Genomic DNA, 19,556 nt, shown 5'->3' with positions numbered 1-19,556 from the left:
TTGTAGGTGTAGCTGAGTAGTTGAGTACTTTTAGTATTTTAACTACAATCAGTATTAAAATATATGCTTAAAGTTGGTTGTGTTTCAGGCCCATCACCCTCTACCTATTCTTAATGCTACTAACAAAAAAGCAATGCCAACGTATAAAAACCCACGGCGACCATTTTACCTTATCAAACTCCTGGAAGAAATCGGAAACGTTAATTCGAAACTGCAAAGAGTTTCCCAGCAGCCCAGGACAGGAGGGCAAATTAGAGGGAATGGAACATAGTTTACTTTAAGTTAAACTTATTACGGTCCTCCAGAAACAAGCACTCGGTGGCTCGCGCGGGTCAAGTGCCCAATTTGTCACCCGCGCAAACTTCCGACGACTTCGCTCCGGCCTTGTTCGATTCCATTAAACTTTCAAGACCTTTTGAAGCTATTTTCTTGTTTGGATCAAGATTTGCCTAGTTCATTTCCATACTCCAGAGGGCCAGACCTCTTGATCCAATCAAACGCTCTCCAAATAAACTTATCGGAGCGAGATTAATCTCCCCAAAATATAAATGATAATTTAATTTTAATTTTTACAGCAGTCTATTCAAATAGCTCGGTAGGTTTTATTGGTAGCTATTCGTTTTCCGAAGTGCCTCGCCTAAGTGAAAGGACAAATCAAAATAAAACTCTCTCCGGGACACTTACAATGCGCTATCATAAAAATTTAATTACGGTAGAGTTTCTGTGTAAGTGCGCGCCATTACTGGGGGAGTGGGTGGCGGCGCGCACGCCACATCAAAGCGCTTCATCCTGCGTCGGGCGAGCTCCAAATCAAATTTAGCAGCTTTCTTCTTTCGTCATGGTCCTAAACCGCTACTGAGTATATACATGAAATACTGGGTAGCTAGATGTCTCCGACTAGGCTGTGCCTATGGATCAGTTTCTAAAGATTTTATTTATTTTATTTTATTTTCTTGAAAGTTGAGTTTTTATTTTTTTATCTACCTCTACCGGGAGCGAATGCACCCGCTCATGGTCCACGTTCCATTTGTTCGCACGAAACGTTTTGCCTACTCCTTTTTGGTACGGACGGCTAAGGAATGGAATGCGCTCCCGCCATCTGTATTCCCTGATCAATATGACCTCGGTCTTTTTAAAGCAAGAGTGAATCTAAATAGGCTATTACTGAACCGGTGAACTCCATCTTAGGCCCTGTCTTCGTTTTCCATCAGGTGTGACTAGGGCCAGTCGCCGATCAGTTTATAATAGTAATAAAATAAAATAAACTAATACAGAACGAATAATCCAAAAATAGTACTTATTCAGTTACGTTTATTCAACTATTTGACCCTTTGTCTCTGTTATTTGATATTAAGTATTATTGTTAGGTACTCACAATATAACAAAGAAGATTTATGTAGCAGAAAATTAACCTTGACCTCCAGACTCGATCCTAAAAAAAGTGGTAAAATAGATGTTATTTATAAACGAATAGTCTGAACAGTGTCATGTCAAAACAGTAGGTATGTGAATAGGGCAAACGAGAAATGGGCCCCAATAATACAACCATGGTTCACAAGTTCAACACGTAATTTAAGTATCAATATAAATGTTATTTTTGGTGTTGGCTGAGTTTTATATACCTTCCTTTAGTGAGAATATCTCGCCGTAGAACTGCGACATTCAAATATTAATATTCACAACTAAACGAAGATATTTGAGTTAGTTTTGGACATTGTTGAAAGCTCATGGTTAGGAAGTTTTACGGTACCTACTGACATCAAATACTATACTGTATACTGTTATCTTGTTTACTCCTTTAAAACCAATTTATGTAAGAAATAGAGAGGGCACCTTAAAAGAAATCTGCCAGACGACTTTGAGGTAGGTATCAAATAATGAGGCCACTTTGGAAATCTTGACAACTTGTTTTTCGACTTTGCTATTACATCAATTAAATTGCTCACAGGTTAACTGGAAGAGATCCCTTATAGGTATATATTCGCTTTTGTAATAATGATGTGTGTTTTGACCAGTTCTGTTCTTCTTTTTTGTCCAAAAAAGTATATTACAAATACTATGTACTACTACATACATACTTAAGATATATGATCATCATCATCATATCAGCCGAAAGACATAGGCCTCCCCCAGGGTTCTCCACAACGACCCGTCTTTCACCACTCTCATCCATCGGCTCCCTGCGACCTTAACCAACCTTTCCTGCTTAAATTAAGGTATGTATCGTCCTTATTTCCAGATTGTATCTTAAAGAAACCCAGAGTCTGTCTAGCGCCCAAATTCCAAGAATTGGGGTCCTCCTTTTTACGAGTGATTGCCATCTCTGATCTTGCAATCCAGAAGGGAAACTGGACTATGTTTGAATTAGTCTGGTTTCCTCGCGATGTTCCATTTACTAAAAAGCAAAATCGAATGGTATTTCCTAATTTTATAAGTTTTGATAAACTTAGGTAATTATATTTAGGTATGAGTCAGGATTCGAACCTATGGCCACTAGTTTGGAAGCTCCGTGTCTTTCCACATTGTTTTATTAATACTTATTCATATTCAAATTGTAAATTGACTATATGTATTTACACACGCGGAAGAGTTTCACAACTCAAATTTTATATTTGTATTGTTCACCTAATTAAATCTCTTACAAAATGTAACTTAGTTTATTTATACAAAACTCAACTCAAAGGATGTTAAAATATAAAGCTAACTCCTAGCGCAACCGACCGCTAGTTAGGGGCAAAAAAATCACAACAAAGTGTAAACAAGAAAGAAAACGTCAAAACGAGACGCAAAAGGAATTAAAGTCAGAGTTCTTTACGTACACGCGCCTTGGGCATTGCGAGATTAAGTAGCTAATTTGTCAGCAAGAGGAAACTTGGTGCCGCGGACTACGGACGCTGCAATTCGATTAAACTTCTGCCCAAGTACCGAGTGCGGCCTACGCCTATTTAACGGCCGATGTAGGTCTATAGCGGAAATTTAATTAGCTAACTCATCAGTGGAGTGCTTCGCTAACCCGTGCGTGCCTGAGACGCGGCATGGTGTCATATTTATGTGTATTACGTTTACCTATTAGAGAAAAGTGATCAAATGTTGTCCCGACACGAGAATACGTTTGTGACATATCCATTTTTGAGCAAAATCGTTTTTTAATGATTCCTAAAATACTTAACAAAAATATGCTTTAATTGGCACTAATCTATATAAAAAAATATTTTTGTTTCAAAATGTGCCATATCCGCATTTTGTTATCGGATAATTACACTTTGTTAACAGAAAATTAACACAAAAGTGTGACATATCCAAACCTTTTGTGTCATGTCATACATTGTACGTTTAACATTTACTCATCAAAAATGGATATGGCAATAATGAAAATGCCTTAATTTTAAAATACTTGTTTGGTACTATAAATAGTAAACATATGTGCCTAAACGATAACAAGTTCAATATTTACTAAATGTAAAACTTATCGAAAAATATTCTTTTTTGCTCTTTTCGCTCTCCTGCAAACCAATGTAAGTGGCGTATGGCACAAACGTGTTCTCACCCGACGATATTATGTAGATTAGTGTTCTTCATGATTATTTCTTTTACATGATTTTGTCGTGTCGTTTCGAAGTATTTAATACAACCCTTGTAAGTTTTATTTCAATCACCTCTAGGTTGTACTGAGCTAAAAGTAATACTCTGTGATATGTATGACATTACAATAATATGATCACGTTCGTTTTGACTCACCTTCAGACAGATACAGTCGGTCAGGGTCGACGGGCTGATCGCTGGGCGCGGGCCGGTGGCGCAGCGTCACGTGCAGCGAAGGCCCGCGCGGAGGCACCTCAGGCGGTGCCGGCTCAGGCGGAGAGTTGCTTTCGCGTTCGCTCGCTGCACTTGAAAATACCGGAGAATATACAATAAAATAAAATATTATTTATAGTAAAATAAATTATTTTATATAACATTTAAAATTTTCGCGTTTTGAACACATATTAAATCGCATACGTCGTTTAAACGTCGGTAAATAAAGGTAACAAAATAAATTCGCGATAGACCCGATTGTAAATGTGATTTAAAATGATTTTATTTGCTTTATATAGTAATATAAATTATTTTATTTTCTTCATAGTAAAATAAAGTAGATTACTATAAATACAACTTTATTTTTAGATAGATTTTAATTAAAATAATGTCTAACAGATTGCACTTAATGCCCTCAAAGATTTGAAGCCCAATCGAGTCTAATTAGTAGTCACCAAAGAGGTCTACTATGCATCATCTGATCAGCTTGATAGGGCAAAATTATTATTATTTATTTATTTTAAACTTTATTGCATGACATAAAATTGTACAAATGGCGGACTTAATGCCTTAAGGCATTCTCTACCAGTCAACCATTGGGACAAACAGAAACTTGTAGTTAGTGCAGGATTGTAGACAGCGAGAGGAAATATGAAACACAAATAAAGTTATTCTAAACATTATTCTATTTATACACTTACACATATAAAAATAATAGGAATATATATATCTATATTATATACAAACATGCATACATACGTATGTACATATATAAATAAATATATTATGTACCCAAATATATAAGTAACACTCGGATCATTTATCTTTAAGCGAGTTATAGAGGTTCTTATGTAACTAATGTCTTCTGTAATACATACACTTGTCAAGTTTCAAATAAATAGGTACGGCTATTAGAAGTTGTTAAAAAACTAACTGCAAGATTTTATTATAATGTTAGTTAGTTACGTTTGTAAATAAATCAACTAGCTACACTATTTACATAAAATACAAGATTAAGAAGCATTCTATGGCAAATCCCATTCAAACAAATTATATTTCGTGTATTTGATGAAGTTGTACAGCGTTTTAAGTAGATGATTATTTTTCTGAGTATTTTTATTGTTGTCACAGACTCGATGTACCTGCAAATCTTCAGAAAATTCGCGTTTGTAAGACAATGGTAGAAGATTTCGTGAAATTCGACATAATAATCTATGTTAACATTTGTTATATAGTGAAACGTCGAAAAGGCTCGGTATTACCAGGCCCGCCTGTGAGCCACGTACGTCAGCAGTGAAACTATGCTAGGCATCCTTATCAAAGGCACGTGCCACCTTCCCGTCATTCGCGTAATAAGCTACACTATGCCTTACTGGAATAACTAACCGAAACAATTCAATATTATACTAATACACTGTGTATGCGAAGTACGTTATTAGAAATTTTAATAACAAAACTTCCGTGAGACACATATATTAAATATATTAATAACTATACGTATTTTAATATATTATATTAAAATACGTGAGTGACCCGTTATTAATATATTTAATACGTTATTGGCGTTCAGTTTTATAAACGATGAAATGTTGTGTTGAGACCTTACTGTTATTTTACAAGCTTTTTATTAACTTGCAATGTAGTAAGTAATTATGTATGTAATATGTAACTATTTTTGTACGGGTCAAATCTTGCAAGTTAAATTTGACCCACTTCCCGGTTTCCGATGAAGCTGAAAATGTGCATACATGTGTAAGTCGGGTGACAATGCAATATTATGGTACCAGGAGGTGGTAATAGGAACTGTGTAATAAAACAACGCAACCTAATTGTGTTTGGGGTTTTTAGAATTGTATATTAGTTGCCTGTGGAAAGAATAGTACAGTCAGCGATAAAAGCTTGTATCAAAAATGAAATTTTTGCCAAAAACTTATTATACAATATCGTCAGGCAATTTTCTACTATAGAATTATTTGAAGGTAATGTTGGGTAAGAGGAAACTACGTGAAATCCTTATCGGCGGAATAATTCTGGTTATCCTATATTTACGAGTAGCTCGTAATGAATACTCGTACCCGAACTTAAACTATCGTGAGACATATTTCAAAATATTTAGATCAGTACGGTACGCCCCATCGGCGCGCGCGCAACGAGCGACGAGGCGGGCGGCGCGGGCACGGGCAGTGCACGACGTACTACCGCCGCGGACACTCGTGCCTGAGGAAGGATTCCCAAAGAATCCGAAACATGTCGCCAAAAACGACTAAAAATCATAGTGAGTGAAACCGTACTGATCTAAATATTTTGAAATACTCGTACCGTTATCAAGTCGGTGTCTCGCCTTGTTGTCGTGCGCAAACTCCTCGGAGCGGCGCCCTCGCCTCGACAGCGTCCCGCTTGCTTCCGCCGAGAACAGCTCTTCACCTGCGCCAATATTCCTTATTCATCACTTTTACATGATTTTTAGGGTTCCGTACCCAAAGGGTAAAAACGGGACCCTATTACTAAGACTCCGCTGTCCGTCTGTCCGTCTGTCTGTCACCAGGCAGAACCTCATACCTCTGTATCTCATGAACCGTGACAGCTACACAGTTGAAATTTTCAGACATGATGTATTTCTGTTGCCGCTATAACAACAAATACTAAAAAAAGAATAAAATAAATACTTAAGTGCCCCACTTGAATATACAACAAACGTGATTTTTTTCCGTTTTTTGCGTAATGGTACGGAACCCTTCGTGCGCGAGTCCGACTCTCACTTGGACGGCTTTTCTTTATACTAAGACGATGCATCAAGCAGACACGTATATATGTAGCAGCTTGATGGTAAACGGACACTGTCTCATATTGACGCTTGCAACTCAAAAATGTCACAAGCGCTTGGAGTCACGGACTTTAATTGTTGCGCCATTCAGGGTTTATTAAGGGTTTCAGGGGTTCAGGGTATTAGGGGTCATTGGACATTTCATATCGTTAGTATTGACAACCAAATTAACTTGAACTTTAGATGAATCAACAATTAAAGTCTGTGAGCGTACCAATAATGTTTCATACTTATTAAGTATACTAGTAATATGTTCAAAGGCACAGAATAAATAATATTACTAGGTACAGAAGATTAACTCTCTAACAAGACGCGTCTATTACAACAGATATGACCGCTAGGTTGCGCAAGCGCAAGCAGGCGTCCGTTCCGTAGCGGTGCGCGGCAACTACTATGGCTAAACACCAAAATTGGTGTGGGCCGCATGTACTTGTAGCGAAGCGACGAAATCGCGGAGTAAGCCACGCCTGTCAAAGATTCCACTCTCTCACTCCCACAGCGCAACTCTTGTTACTTTGGGAAAATCATTGAACCATTTGACATATTTAAATTAAATGCTACCGGCTACGGTGTAGTACACGGTATTAATACTACACCTCACGTTCGGTGTAAGTGAAAGCCACCGAGCCACTTTAAAAATTTCATCTACCTGTCCATGTCGCCCGTACACTTTTACGCTTACTAATCGATCCATCACCCAACCGGTCCTGAGATTGTTCTTTTGTTAATAAATATAACTATTAAATTAATAAATTTAAAAACGCCCCCACGCATTATGCCTAAAACTCCTTACTACATTTTGAAAAAGAGCTGATACTCTTCAAACTGCTAGATCGATTTTAATCAAACATAGCTTAGAACCACTGCAAAGACCCTTGTTTTCACGTAAATAAAAACGGCATTGACATCGGTCCATCTGTTTGAGAGCTACGATGCCACAGACAGACACACAGACAGACGTTGGCGTAAAAAATATAACACCCCTCTTTTTGCGTTCTGACCTGCATTTGACGCTAGTTTCATTTGAAATATGATTATATTAATATTTTCAGGATCGTCGACTGGTTATCATAGCACTGGATTCATACCTACAACATACGTTTTCACAAGTACAACTTTCGAAACAACCAGTCCTAAGTAAACAGTTCCATTACAATTCAAGTACGCGTATTTATAGGAGTTACCTTTGGAGTTCCTGTTCCTCCGTAAGTATCTCCGGCCGGTGCTCTCGAGCGGAAACGGCGAGGCTTGTCGCTGCGGGCTGCTGACGTAGCGCGGTGGCTCCTCTCCGCACTCAGACCCGTAAATACGACGCTGCTCATCTGTCAAACATTATAATGTGTTTTAATATGTATAGGTATTTATGCGTGTCGTTTGCGTATGTTCCGACACTAATATATAGTTTTAGGTCCGGCCCCACTGAAAACCAGCTCGATGGATTGCCGCGGTATTATGCATTATCCTATCCTATCCAATGTTTTTTAAGTATACATATGTCTACATTCCTTTCCTTTTCTTCATGTTGGGTTGTTAAATAAATGTATTTTTTTTTCTTCTTTCAAAATCATTCAAGAGACTATATCAATTTAATATTTGTTATTCTTGGTAAACATTAAACTTGAACACTGCCCAAAATACCATAAGTAGCTGATTATTCAGACACACTTGGTGGATGTGAAACTTTGAAATTGTACAATTCAATTCGTTGTCAGCACATCACAGACTCATTTGCACCATTTCAAAACAAAGAGAAACAATGTTATTTATTAGAGCCACATGTCTGGTGGAAAATTTTCATCATTCCGCACAAGTAGGCCTGTATTAGGTGGGTACAAAAGTTTCGAGTGAAAGTTAGGAATATATGAGGCGGTTTGTTTGGGGTAATTGTAAACAATAACAAACGAATGTAGACGGGAGCGGAGTTGAGCGCCGAGGCAAGTTCCCTGCCGCGGGCGCCGCGCTGCGACCGCCCCACTACTTCCACAAACAAACCGAACAAGCGAAAGCGATTCACACAAACGCCGACTTTACTTCAGTAAATATTTTTCTTCACAAAATTTAAGGCTGCTATTATATTTAGGGGACATTGTTCCTTCCTTTTTTTTTGTACTGCCTTACACTGAAGTGCAAAGATGGTACCAATATTTAATTGTGTTGTACGTCGTTTTTTAGGGTTCCGTAGTCAACTAGAAAACCTTATAGTTTCGCCATGTCCGCCTGTCTGTCTGTATGAGGGTTTGGTCCGTGATCGTTAGTGCTAGAAAGCAGCAATTTGGCATGGATAAATAAATCAAGAAATACAACCGTCGTAGAATAAAATCTAAAAAAAATAGGTACCTGCCTACGCTATACGTGTCACGTATAAAGTCGGGATACATTTTTCACTTCAACCCTATGGTGTGGCATATCGTTGGATAAGTCTTTCAAACCGAATTCAACAAAAAAAATATGATAAAGTATTTTTTTTCGGAAATAATCGATTAACAATTAATTTTTAAACCATGGGTCCAAAAAAATATGAAAAAAATGGTAAATAAAAATAGAACTAAATACAGACATTCAATGAAAATTATAGCCAACATGGTCAATTAGGGCGTTTTTTAGGGTTCCGTACAAACAAAGGGTAAAAACGGGACCCTATTACTAAGACTCCGCTGTCCGTCCGTCCGTCCGTCCGTCCGTCTGTCACCAGGCTGTATCTGATGAACCGTGATAGCTAGACAGTTGAAATTTTCAAAGATGATGTATTCTGTTGCCTCTATAACAACATATACTAAAACAGAATAAAATAAATATTTAAGTGGGGCTCCCATACAACAATCGTGATTTTTTTGCCGAGTCCGACTCGCACTTCAAAAATTCAAAAATTCATTTTTTTTTATTGTAGGTACACAAAACTTGTACACTTGGCCGGTTTTATTTAGTTATCGCAAAAAGTCTTCTCTTTATAGTAAAAAGACGTACAAAGCGATGTGAAGGTACTCCCGTTTTCTTGTTACGTACATACATGATAGTTAATTAAGTACCAATTCAAGGTCTACTGGCGGACGGGTGACTACGGAACCCTACACTGAGCATGTAATACATTCATTCTATATTTTTTTGCGGCAAAATGTATAATGATGTTTTACTGCTGCTTCATTATAATACACTACTCTCCCGTAGAGAGTAATAAAACTATAACTCTTATCAAAATGAATGTAAGTACTTATTTGTAGGAAATTTATAAATAAATAATGTAGTCTGACTATTTTATCTTAGCTTGTATAGTTTTCCTAAAAATTGAGAAAATCTAAAATGGGACATTTATCAAGGGGGGAGAGGGTTAAGCCGAAGGTGGGGGGGCGGGAGAGTAGTGTATTATAATGTACTCACCTACAGGTATAACACAGCAGTAGTAAAACAAAATTGTAAATTTTGCCGCTTTACCCATACATTGAAATCTAGAATTAATATAATTGATGGCCCGACCAATAATTAGACTTTGCACCTACAACGATTATAAATTTCTTTATAGCAAAAAAATCCTAGTAACAGTAACAACACGCCCCAAGGGGTAACGGGGTATACATAAAACTGTTAAAAGTTCTCGAGTAACGACCGAGTGGAATATGAATTTAGAAAAACCTCGACCAGATTGAGAAGTTTCGCGATACTTTACAAATTCGTTCGCAATGTTATTATGGTTTCGGAGAAACGTGAATAAATTCAAAATGGAGGGCGGACCGGAAAGCCACGGCGCGCATGGTTTATTGTATCCGTGTTTAAAAAGAAAAGTTTACAATGAAACGTCATAGAATATTTATGGATATTTTAAAATTGAGATATAAGAGTGCAGTTAAAAAAAAGTGAGTAGGTACGAAGTTTTTTACATTATTTTTAAATCGTGCTCACTTATGGTTGCTAGACCAATTCGAGTTATTAAAAGCCCGCCAAAAGCATACAAGCATACTTTGAGCGCGTAGGGCTGATATATATTAAATATCTGTGACAACTTCAAGTCAGTGTTCTGTCAAGTATTACCGCTAAAATGAGAAACCAGCTTCGTAAAACTAATATTAATTAAAAACTTGTCAAGAAGAACATCGTCTTTACATTTGTAAGCAGCATACGAATCCCCAGAACGAGGCCACAAGGTGGGCTATCACATAGAAGTTTTAAGGGTTAGCCAGGTTTTTACTACACGTAATCGTTGACATAATGTAACCACAGTAAAAGTTATAAAATAGAGCCATTTATTTGTTTTTATACTAGAACACAGTAGAATGAGGTTCGAAAATAAAAGTTACTTATATTATAATATACTAATTTTCCCAACGAAAAAAAAAACGGTTCATTAATAGCAACTAAAGATAGATATAACTCCGTAATAGATGGATACAGTCTAAGGAAAAAACGTGGCACGAAAATCACGAAAATTTGATTCTCGATCAGATGGCACCACTAGTTTTGGCCTACTCTCGTATAGAGGGCGTTGACGGTTTCGTTTGTTATTTATAATTTTAACGCATACCAGTGAAAGAACATGGATCAAAATCATATAAAAATAATTAATGCAAATAAAAAATCGTTTTAACGTATTTTGATAAATCTTCATTTTTAGTTTTAAAGTATGTCGATAGATGACAGTGAATTTACAGTGGTTACAAAATTTACTATGACAGTACCGCTCTATCTTATTATATCCTCTTTGATTAATAGTAATAGTTGTGTTGTATGCATACTCCATGTAAGATGATTAAGTCTTCTGTTGACATGTGTCTATATTATCGATGTTCATTCCTTAAATACATATAGTTTTGGTAGCACGTATTTTCAATGTTATCCCGTTATTCCCGTAAGTACGAGTAGTCCCATATTTCACAATAGTGTAACGCTTAAATGTCATGAGAATACACTGCCGAGCAGTGACCACATACAGATGACTTGTCTTGATCCTAAACGGGCAGAAGGTCGTATTTTTATTTATATTAGCCTATTTTGGTGTCCCACTGCTGGGCAAAGGCCTCCCCTCGTTTTTTCCACTCGACCCTGTCATCGCCATTTTCCCACCATTTGGGGTAGAATGCGTCCAAGTCGTCCCGCCATCTCTTTTTTGGAAAGGTCGTATACGAACCACAAACTTTAAGAGCGAATATTCTACCAAAAAAACAATAACTGGGATAAGTTGTGACATGCTACAAATAGATTATCTTATATGAAACAAAAAAAAATACAACAGAGCGCTTACCCTATTTTTTCGGTAAGATAAGACAGCAATTTATAGCGGGAGAAACGCACAAAAACGACCATTTTCTGGTAACTTTAATTTGATAACTAAAACGTCAAAGAAATTTGCTTTGACACATCAATTTTATTGCGTTCGGAAATCGGTCACTTTATAGAGTATACGTAAATTACATCCAGTGATCCTTTTAGTAACTGCTCGTCAAAAAAAATCCTTTTCATTTCATGGTCGCTATGAGATCACCACCTAAAACTACGGAACAAATTAATTCATAACAAGTTGCCTTTTGCTTCATATCTCCGTATTAGAGGGTCGGAATTGCAAAACGCAACGTCTAAAATAATATTTTAGGGTTAAAAGGTAACTAGCAAGTTAAGTAAGCAACCTAGCCTGAGGCTGGTGTTTGACCTAACATTTGTACTCCACGATTCTGCAAATCTAATTTACATAGTAGTTTCCGAAAACAGTTTTTTCGATGGATAAGTATCCACGTGCCGCCCTGAAAGAGTCATTATAAATGTTACTTTACAAGTAAGTACTTATTTCACAAAGCTTCTGAGGAGAAAATTTTTTCCACGAGACACCATATAAAACTAGTTGTGCTTATATTAAACCACTTCAAAAAATCCCAATAAAGATACAGAAATTGTAGCAAAATAAAATATCTATTCAATATAAAAAATAATGCTCTTAGTAGAATAAATCCTCTTAATATATTTACTAGTATTGCGAACAAGAACAATTGTGTAATTTACAACTTAGTTAAATTCTCAATCTCATATATTATAACTTGTGCGTCCTTCTAACTAAAACTTTATTACGCACATGGAAGGGTTGCTATTGTAATTTCATGATTGAGTCAAATATGAGATCGGGAAAGTAACTGGTCAATTTACAGCCGGCATTTACAGGTAGACAATAAATACGAGTGGATGAAGCAACTGTTGTGTTTCGTTAGATATGCCCCTGGTTTATTGAGGCGGCCCACCCGCTTCCTGCCACTTAAATATGAGAAATGATACCGGGAATAGAATCAATTGTACACCAAATTAATGCTCTACAAACGAAGTTACAAGGGAAATACGGATTAATAATCAATATTCATTAGATATTCATTATAGCCTCGTAAGATATATAAATATATTTTTTTTACTTTAGATAAGGTAAAAAGAGAAAACTAAGCGGATTAAATTTCCTTTCAATAGATTTGTCTCCTTGTATTGAAATAGATGTCATATATTAAATAAAAACAGGCCAAGTGCGAGTCGGACTCGCGCACCGAGGGTTCCGTACATTACATCATTTTTTATGCGAAACGTGAGTGAAAGGTAAATTGCGGTTTACGATTTATGACGTATTAAAAAAATACCAGATCTCGAACCAATTTTCGGTGGAAGTTTGCATCATATATTTTTTTCAGTTTTAATATTCTCTTATTTTAGAAGTTACAGGGGGGGGACACACGTTTTACCACTTTGGAAGTGTCTCTCGCGCAAACTATTCACTTTAGAAAAAAATTATATTAGAAACCTCAATATCATTTTTTAAGGCCTATCCATATCCCACACGTATGGGTTTGATGAATAAAAAAAAAACAATTTCAGTTCCAAGTATGGGTAGCCCCCAAAATTTATTGTTTATTTTTGTGTGAAAATCTTAATGCGGTTCACAGAATACATCTACTTACCAAGTTTTTAACAGTATAGTTCTTATAGTTGCAGAGAAAAGTGGCTGCGACATACGGACGGACGGACAGACAGACACGCATGACGAATATATATGGGTTCCGTTTTTTGCCATTTGGCTACGGAACCCTAAAAAGTGACGACGCCCTCCAGTCGAAGGCCGGATTCGAACGGCATCTTTAGCAATCCGGGCCAACGCCTTGAACCCCTAGGCCACCCCACCACGGCGGAACCGGTCTTGACTATATGCCATCTTACTAAGACTAGGCGTCTTTGACCAACTCTAAGGGCGAGCAGTACGCGCTAGCAGCTCCTATACGAATTGCTTACGAAATTACGATATAGCGAGAGAGATTGCAGGCGCGTACTGCTCGCCTCGCCCTTAGAGTTGGTCAAAGAAGCCTAGTCTTAGTAAGATGGCATATAGTCGAGAAATTGGGACCGGTGACAACTTAAAAAAACACATAAAAAATATTTAATAAAATAATTTGGTTTGTTCCCAAAGTTGTGTAAATATAAATATATTCGGGTAATTATTTTATTTTAAAATTATAAAATTACCGAAACTAAATTACTTAACAAAAGAAGTAAGCAATGGAGTTTAAAATCAATTTATTAAAAACATAATATATGTAATAAATAGCTACGGATACACTATAGGTTTATTTAACCTTTTCGGCGCCATTGATTTGTGATTTTTTTTAAATTAGATTAGTGTTTTTATTTTATAGCTTTTAGTTTTTTTTTTTTGGGTCAATTTTTTTATTATTTTTTGTATCCCGGTCTTTTGATAGGCTTGCGTGGGGATATAGATCCAACACGTAGAGGCCCCTTGGAGAGCTTTAATGTCATGTAGAACGCCTGCTGGAACCCGTTCACAGGTGCAACAATAGACACCCATGAACCGGTCGCAGCAGGCATTGGGACTATTGCAGAAAAAGTGAACAGTATACCGGTCTATGGATTGAAGTTTGGGTGGACAATGAGACTGGGCTATTGTAAAGAACTCCTGACACCTGCCATAAAAATGTTAAAACACGTTATCGAGGCAGGTGGTGACTTGCCGCTGACTAGATGGGCCCCTGAAACTGCCGTCGTGAAGACGACCAGGAGCAACACCGGTGTGAGCGGCTCAGGGGTGTCGAGAGGTGTGCGCCGCTTTCTACCCAGTGGCTGTTAGCAGCCACTGTGCCAACTCGCGTCTTATGCATCTTTCACTTCCAGCATATAGCTCTTACGACTCCCCTCTGCACGGCCAATGAAGGCAAGCCAGAGCTGAGAGTCCTGCCCCCTGCTACCCCCTGGTCCCCTTGGGGTCCACTCCGACCGACGAAGACACGCCGGAGACGGAGACCCTGACCGACTCTCTGGAGCACTCGAGTCCGTGGGGTCGTCACTCCCCAACAGCTCGCCACAAGCTGCCCTGCGGGCTTTTTATTATTATTATTATAGTTTTATTTTGAATTTGACATTAAGAGAACTTATACATCTCTAAGTAATTGTAATAAGTACTTTAGTTTCATTTGATATTTGCAGTTGTATTTTATAATTGTTGATGAATATTTTTTTTGCTTGTACCTAAGTAAATTCCATGTTGACGCGTAAAAGACTTGATATAAAGTCAGCACATTTCGTGCCCCCACACGCCACGACTTCATATCAAGTCTTTTGGTCAGGTTTGTTTACATGTAATGTTTGACATGGCGTTGATGACACTATACTTCATAGCCGTGGCAGCCAAAAAGGTTAACATCTCATCATGTTAGAATATCGTCTGAAGTATGGATGGTATAGAAAGGATGCCAATCTCTTACTGCAGAATTGTTACAAAAGACCGCTTTCAGCTTTAAATAATAGTTCCTAATCTCTCCGGTGGCGCTAGTTAGGCTCTGGGACATGAGTATAATATGAACCATATAAGGCAACAAATAACCCGACCAAATTACGTAGGTTGTTTTTGGGACTATTTCGGTGTATGGTGGCGCCGCCTAATTACTGTTTTTTGATGGACACTTTTCATACATAGAGATTTGGCTCCTTTATACAGTCTCCATGGTCTGAAGGTAAAAACATCATCGTGAAAGAATCGTAATGGCTTCATAAAATATATTAAAAAGGTAATCGCTTCCTTTGGGGAGAATAACAGATTCTTTGCTCCAGCGTTGAAAATGACCTGAATTAAGTTTTAACATTCAATCGTCGGGTGTTTACCCTCGAGAGCGATCGCTATCCGCCGCCTCGACCCCAATTCTGTTTCTGTTTTTATCAACAAAATTATAATAATACATTTAACACCTAGCTAGATTACATTTGTATGTTTGTTGAGCATTTTAATAATTTATTTAAAAAGGCAAACGTGCAACGTTTTTTACTTTGTACTGTGATAATAAAACTTTAAGCCTTCAAAAAACTTGACTATAATTAATACCGCACCGAAAACGCCTGGAAGAGCTATTGGTCAATGAAACACCTGATGAAGGGAGACCTACCTCTGTCACTCAAGCGTAGGCTTATGGACATGTGCGTACTTCCAGTTTTCACCTACGGTGCTCAGACCTGGTCCTTGACGGAAGCTCAGAAGTCCAAACTCGGGGTTTGCCAGAGAGCTATGGAGCGCAGCATATTAGGTGTAAAATTAAGAGATCGGGTCCGAAACACCACGCTGCGCTCTAAGACTCAAATAATAGACGTAGCTCGGAAAGCGGCCAAGTTGAAATGGGACTGGGCTGGTCATGTCTGCCGAATGCCGGATGACTTGTGGGCCAAGTTAACCACGGAGTGGGAGCCCCACGAGTCTAACCGGGGATCCGGCAGACCTCGTCGGCGATGGCGGGATAACTAGAGACGAGTGGAAAAAGAGGGGGGAGGCCTTTGCCCAGCAGTGGGACACAGTGGGCTCTGAATAATAATAATAATAATAAGCCCGCAGGGCAGCTTGTGGCGAGCTGTTGGGGAGTGACGACCCCACGGACCCGAGTGCTCCAGAGAGTCGGTCAGGGTCTCCGTCTCCGGCGTGTCTTCGTCGGTCGGAGTGGATCCCAAGGGGACCCGCAGGACTCTCAGCTCTGGCTTGCCTTCATTGGCCGTCCAGAGGGGAGTCGTAAGAGCTATATGCTCCAGGGGTGGAAGTGAAAGATGCATAAGACGCGAGTTGGCACAGTGGCTGCTAACAGCCACTGGGTAGAAAGCGGCGCACACCTCTCGACACCCCTGAGCCGCTCACACCGGTGTTGCTCCTGGTCGTCTTCACGACGGCAGTTTCAGGGGCCCATCTAGTCAGCGGCAAGTCACCACCTGCCTCGATAACGTGTTTTAACATTGTTATGGCAGGTGTCCGGAGTTCTTTACAATAGCCCAGTCTCATTGTCCACCCAAACTTCAATCCATAGACCGGTATACTTTTTCTGCAATAGTCCCAATGCCTGCTGCGACCGGTTCATGGGTGTCTATTGTTGCGCCTGTGAACGGGTTCCAGCAGGCGTTCTACATGACATTAAAGCTCTCCAAGGGGCCTCTACGTGTTGGATCTATATCCCCACGCAAGCCTATCAAAAGACCGGGATTTATAGGCCCGTGATATCGAAAGAGATACAAATAATAATAATTAATACGAACTCATTAAAAAATTAAAAATTAAGTTCTTTTAAAAATTTCACTATACAATGTGTGGCCTGTAATAGGAGCAAAAAATTAAACTGTAGGCTGTACTCCTCATACCGACCAACATTTGTTCAGCGACGTATAAAAATAACTTGTGTTTTGATTTTTAATACACTAAAGTTTTTTCCAAGACGCAATGTATTGCGAATTGTGTTATGTTTAAGTACAGGCAACGTCAATCACAATGATAATGGCGTACATTGAAGATAATATTTATTTTGTATGAAAAATACGAAATCTAAAGACTTCATTATTTTTTAAAGTCGCTGAACAAATGTTGGTCAGTTTGAGGAGTATAGCCTACAGTTTAATTTTTTGCTCCTATTACAGGCCACACATTGTATAAACTCAATTTACCTCATGCTTTATGCGGGCCAGACACTATCAGTGATAATGACATGAATGCCAATAGTAATCTTATTATTAATGATAGTATCTGGATCGAATAACAATGACACTGATATTTTATTATTGTCTTCAATCATTTCAAATTTTGAACTTAGATCTTATTGAATAAGTCGTCAATATCGTCGTCCATCCATACGCAATGTCGTGGCCGAGCCGATACATGTATGTAACTAAAAGTAAAAAAATAATTTCAGTATAAATCAGAATAAATCAGATATGCCCATCGAATGATAATTCGATAGGTTCTGAAAAACAGCTTTAGTGAAGTTAAGTTTCTAAAAAAAGTTTTGCCCGACAAGCAAAAATTGGCCGGTTTAAAAAAAAAAGTAAAAAACAGATCCAACAAAAATGTTAATCGCTTTTATTTAAAACATTGTCATTACCTAAGTCAGAGCGGATAAAATAGTAGATCGTACACCGAACCACTTAGAGCTATTTCCCGAGGATTGCGTGATAGCAACACTTAATTTACAAGCTCCGTTTAATTTGAACTATTTTGAGGCTCAGTGTGGAATTTAAATATCTCCAGATAAGAAGCTCACGCGAAAGTACGCCGCCGCAACAACGGCCGGCTAAATTACGCTCTTAGCAAATAAATGCGCTTCAAATATTCTCACTGCAATTCTTTTCCTCTGGCACATTAAAGGTTTTACTGCCATTGATGGTAAATTCTTTCGCTTTTAGGTCAGAGTTATATTATCCCTGGTTTATGTTGATGGTACCTACTTATTTATTTTCTCCTCACTGTGTACTTCCAACTTGTTTTCTTACAGTTTTAAAAGCAGCATAGGATATCTGGATGGGTATATACGGAAATTAATAAATTATATTTATATTTACTACAACTTTACTTTAAGGTTGATATCTCGAAATCTATTAATAAAATTTTATCAAACTGGGAAGCATTCACAAAAATAATACCTAATACTTATTTAGCTATTCAAATGATAGTCGCCAATAAAAGCCCGCACGCGCTGGGCTCAGAGCGTTCGCAACAGAGTGCAGAGATTAGACACAGGCCCATCAATTACGAGTAATCCGAGACACGTGCGTGGCGTTCTTCGTGAACCTATTGGGATAATTGAAGTTTTCTCTTTACATGCATAGGCAAATTCAAGCTTATGTTAATGTTGTAGTGATAATCAAGTCCAAATTACTTCCATAAATTAAAGTCACCCTTTAAGTCTAAAGACTAGGTACGTGCTTTGTTAAATTTCCACCCTTTTCGGAAACACAAGATGGCTGGTGGTTGTTAACCTTATTCTTCCAGTAATTACGACTAAAACCGGAAAAGAAATTCTTCACCGAGGACTAATATAAAAACGGAAAGCAGAAGATGAAGGTAGGTAACTAAATCTCGAGTTGATATCAATTTTATCGATAGGTATTCTAATGAACTAAAATATTTATATATACGTTGAGTTTATTTTAATGGCAATCTCGATAATATTGCGAGTGATAATTAAATATGTACCTGGTGGAATCCCCAGCGCTCGTCCGGCAGGCTATCTTGTGAAATATTCACTCAACCTTGTCGGGCAACTAAACAGAATAACCAATTAACTACCCCAGCAAAATTTTCATTTAGGTGACCATTATTATGATGTATGTATATATAACTGCGTAATTTGAACTTCTCAAAACTAAAAATATAGTAAATAGGTTAATTAATTATATATTTATGTAGAAATATATTGTTCAAGCAATAACAATTGCTCAAAGGTTGACTGGAAGAGATCCCTTATAGGGATAAGTCCGCCTTTGTACATTGTATATATTTATGTTCTTTTATTGTGTTTGTAATCTGTCTTATGTACAATAAAGTGTTTACATACATACATACAATACACCAAAATAATATAATAGCTGACTAATATAATAGCTAACTCGGCAAGTAAATATTATTTTGAAGGAATACGTTATATAGCATTAGGTTTACGTAATAAACTTTCTACTT

At 37.7% G+C, this 19,556-nt stretch overlaps 1 protein-coding gene across 1 annotated transcript in view; it reads right to left on the bottom strand.

Annotated features, from left to right (window-relative positions):
- Positions 1 to 19,556, bottom strand: part of LOC134741799 (uncharacterized) — a 155,435-nt gene that overhangs the window by 120,265 nt on the left and 15,614 nt on the right. The window contains exons 2-4 of the mRNA XM_063674696.1: positions 7,804 to 7,941; positions 6,087 to 6,219; positions 3,739 to 3,887 (exon numbers count right to left, since the gene is read on the bottom strand). Coding sequence (XP_063530766.1) covers positions 3,739 to 3,887; positions 6,087 to 6,219; positions 7,804 to 7,941 — 420 coding nt within the window. The remainder of the gene's footprint in view (positions 1 to 3,738; positions 3,888 to 6,086; positions 6,220 to 7,803; positions 7,942 to 19,556) is intronic.

This window comes from Cydia strobilella, chromosome 5 (genome assembly GCF_947568885.1).
Source record: "Cydia strobilella chromosome 5, ilCydStro3.1, whole genome shotgun sequence".
Lineage (NCBI taxonomy): Eukaryota > Metazoa > Arthropoda > Insecta > Lepidoptera > Tortricidae > Cydia > Cydia strobilella.
Note: the sequence above shows the minus strand (reverse complement) of the source record. Positions and strands in the feature narration are given on the sequence as shown.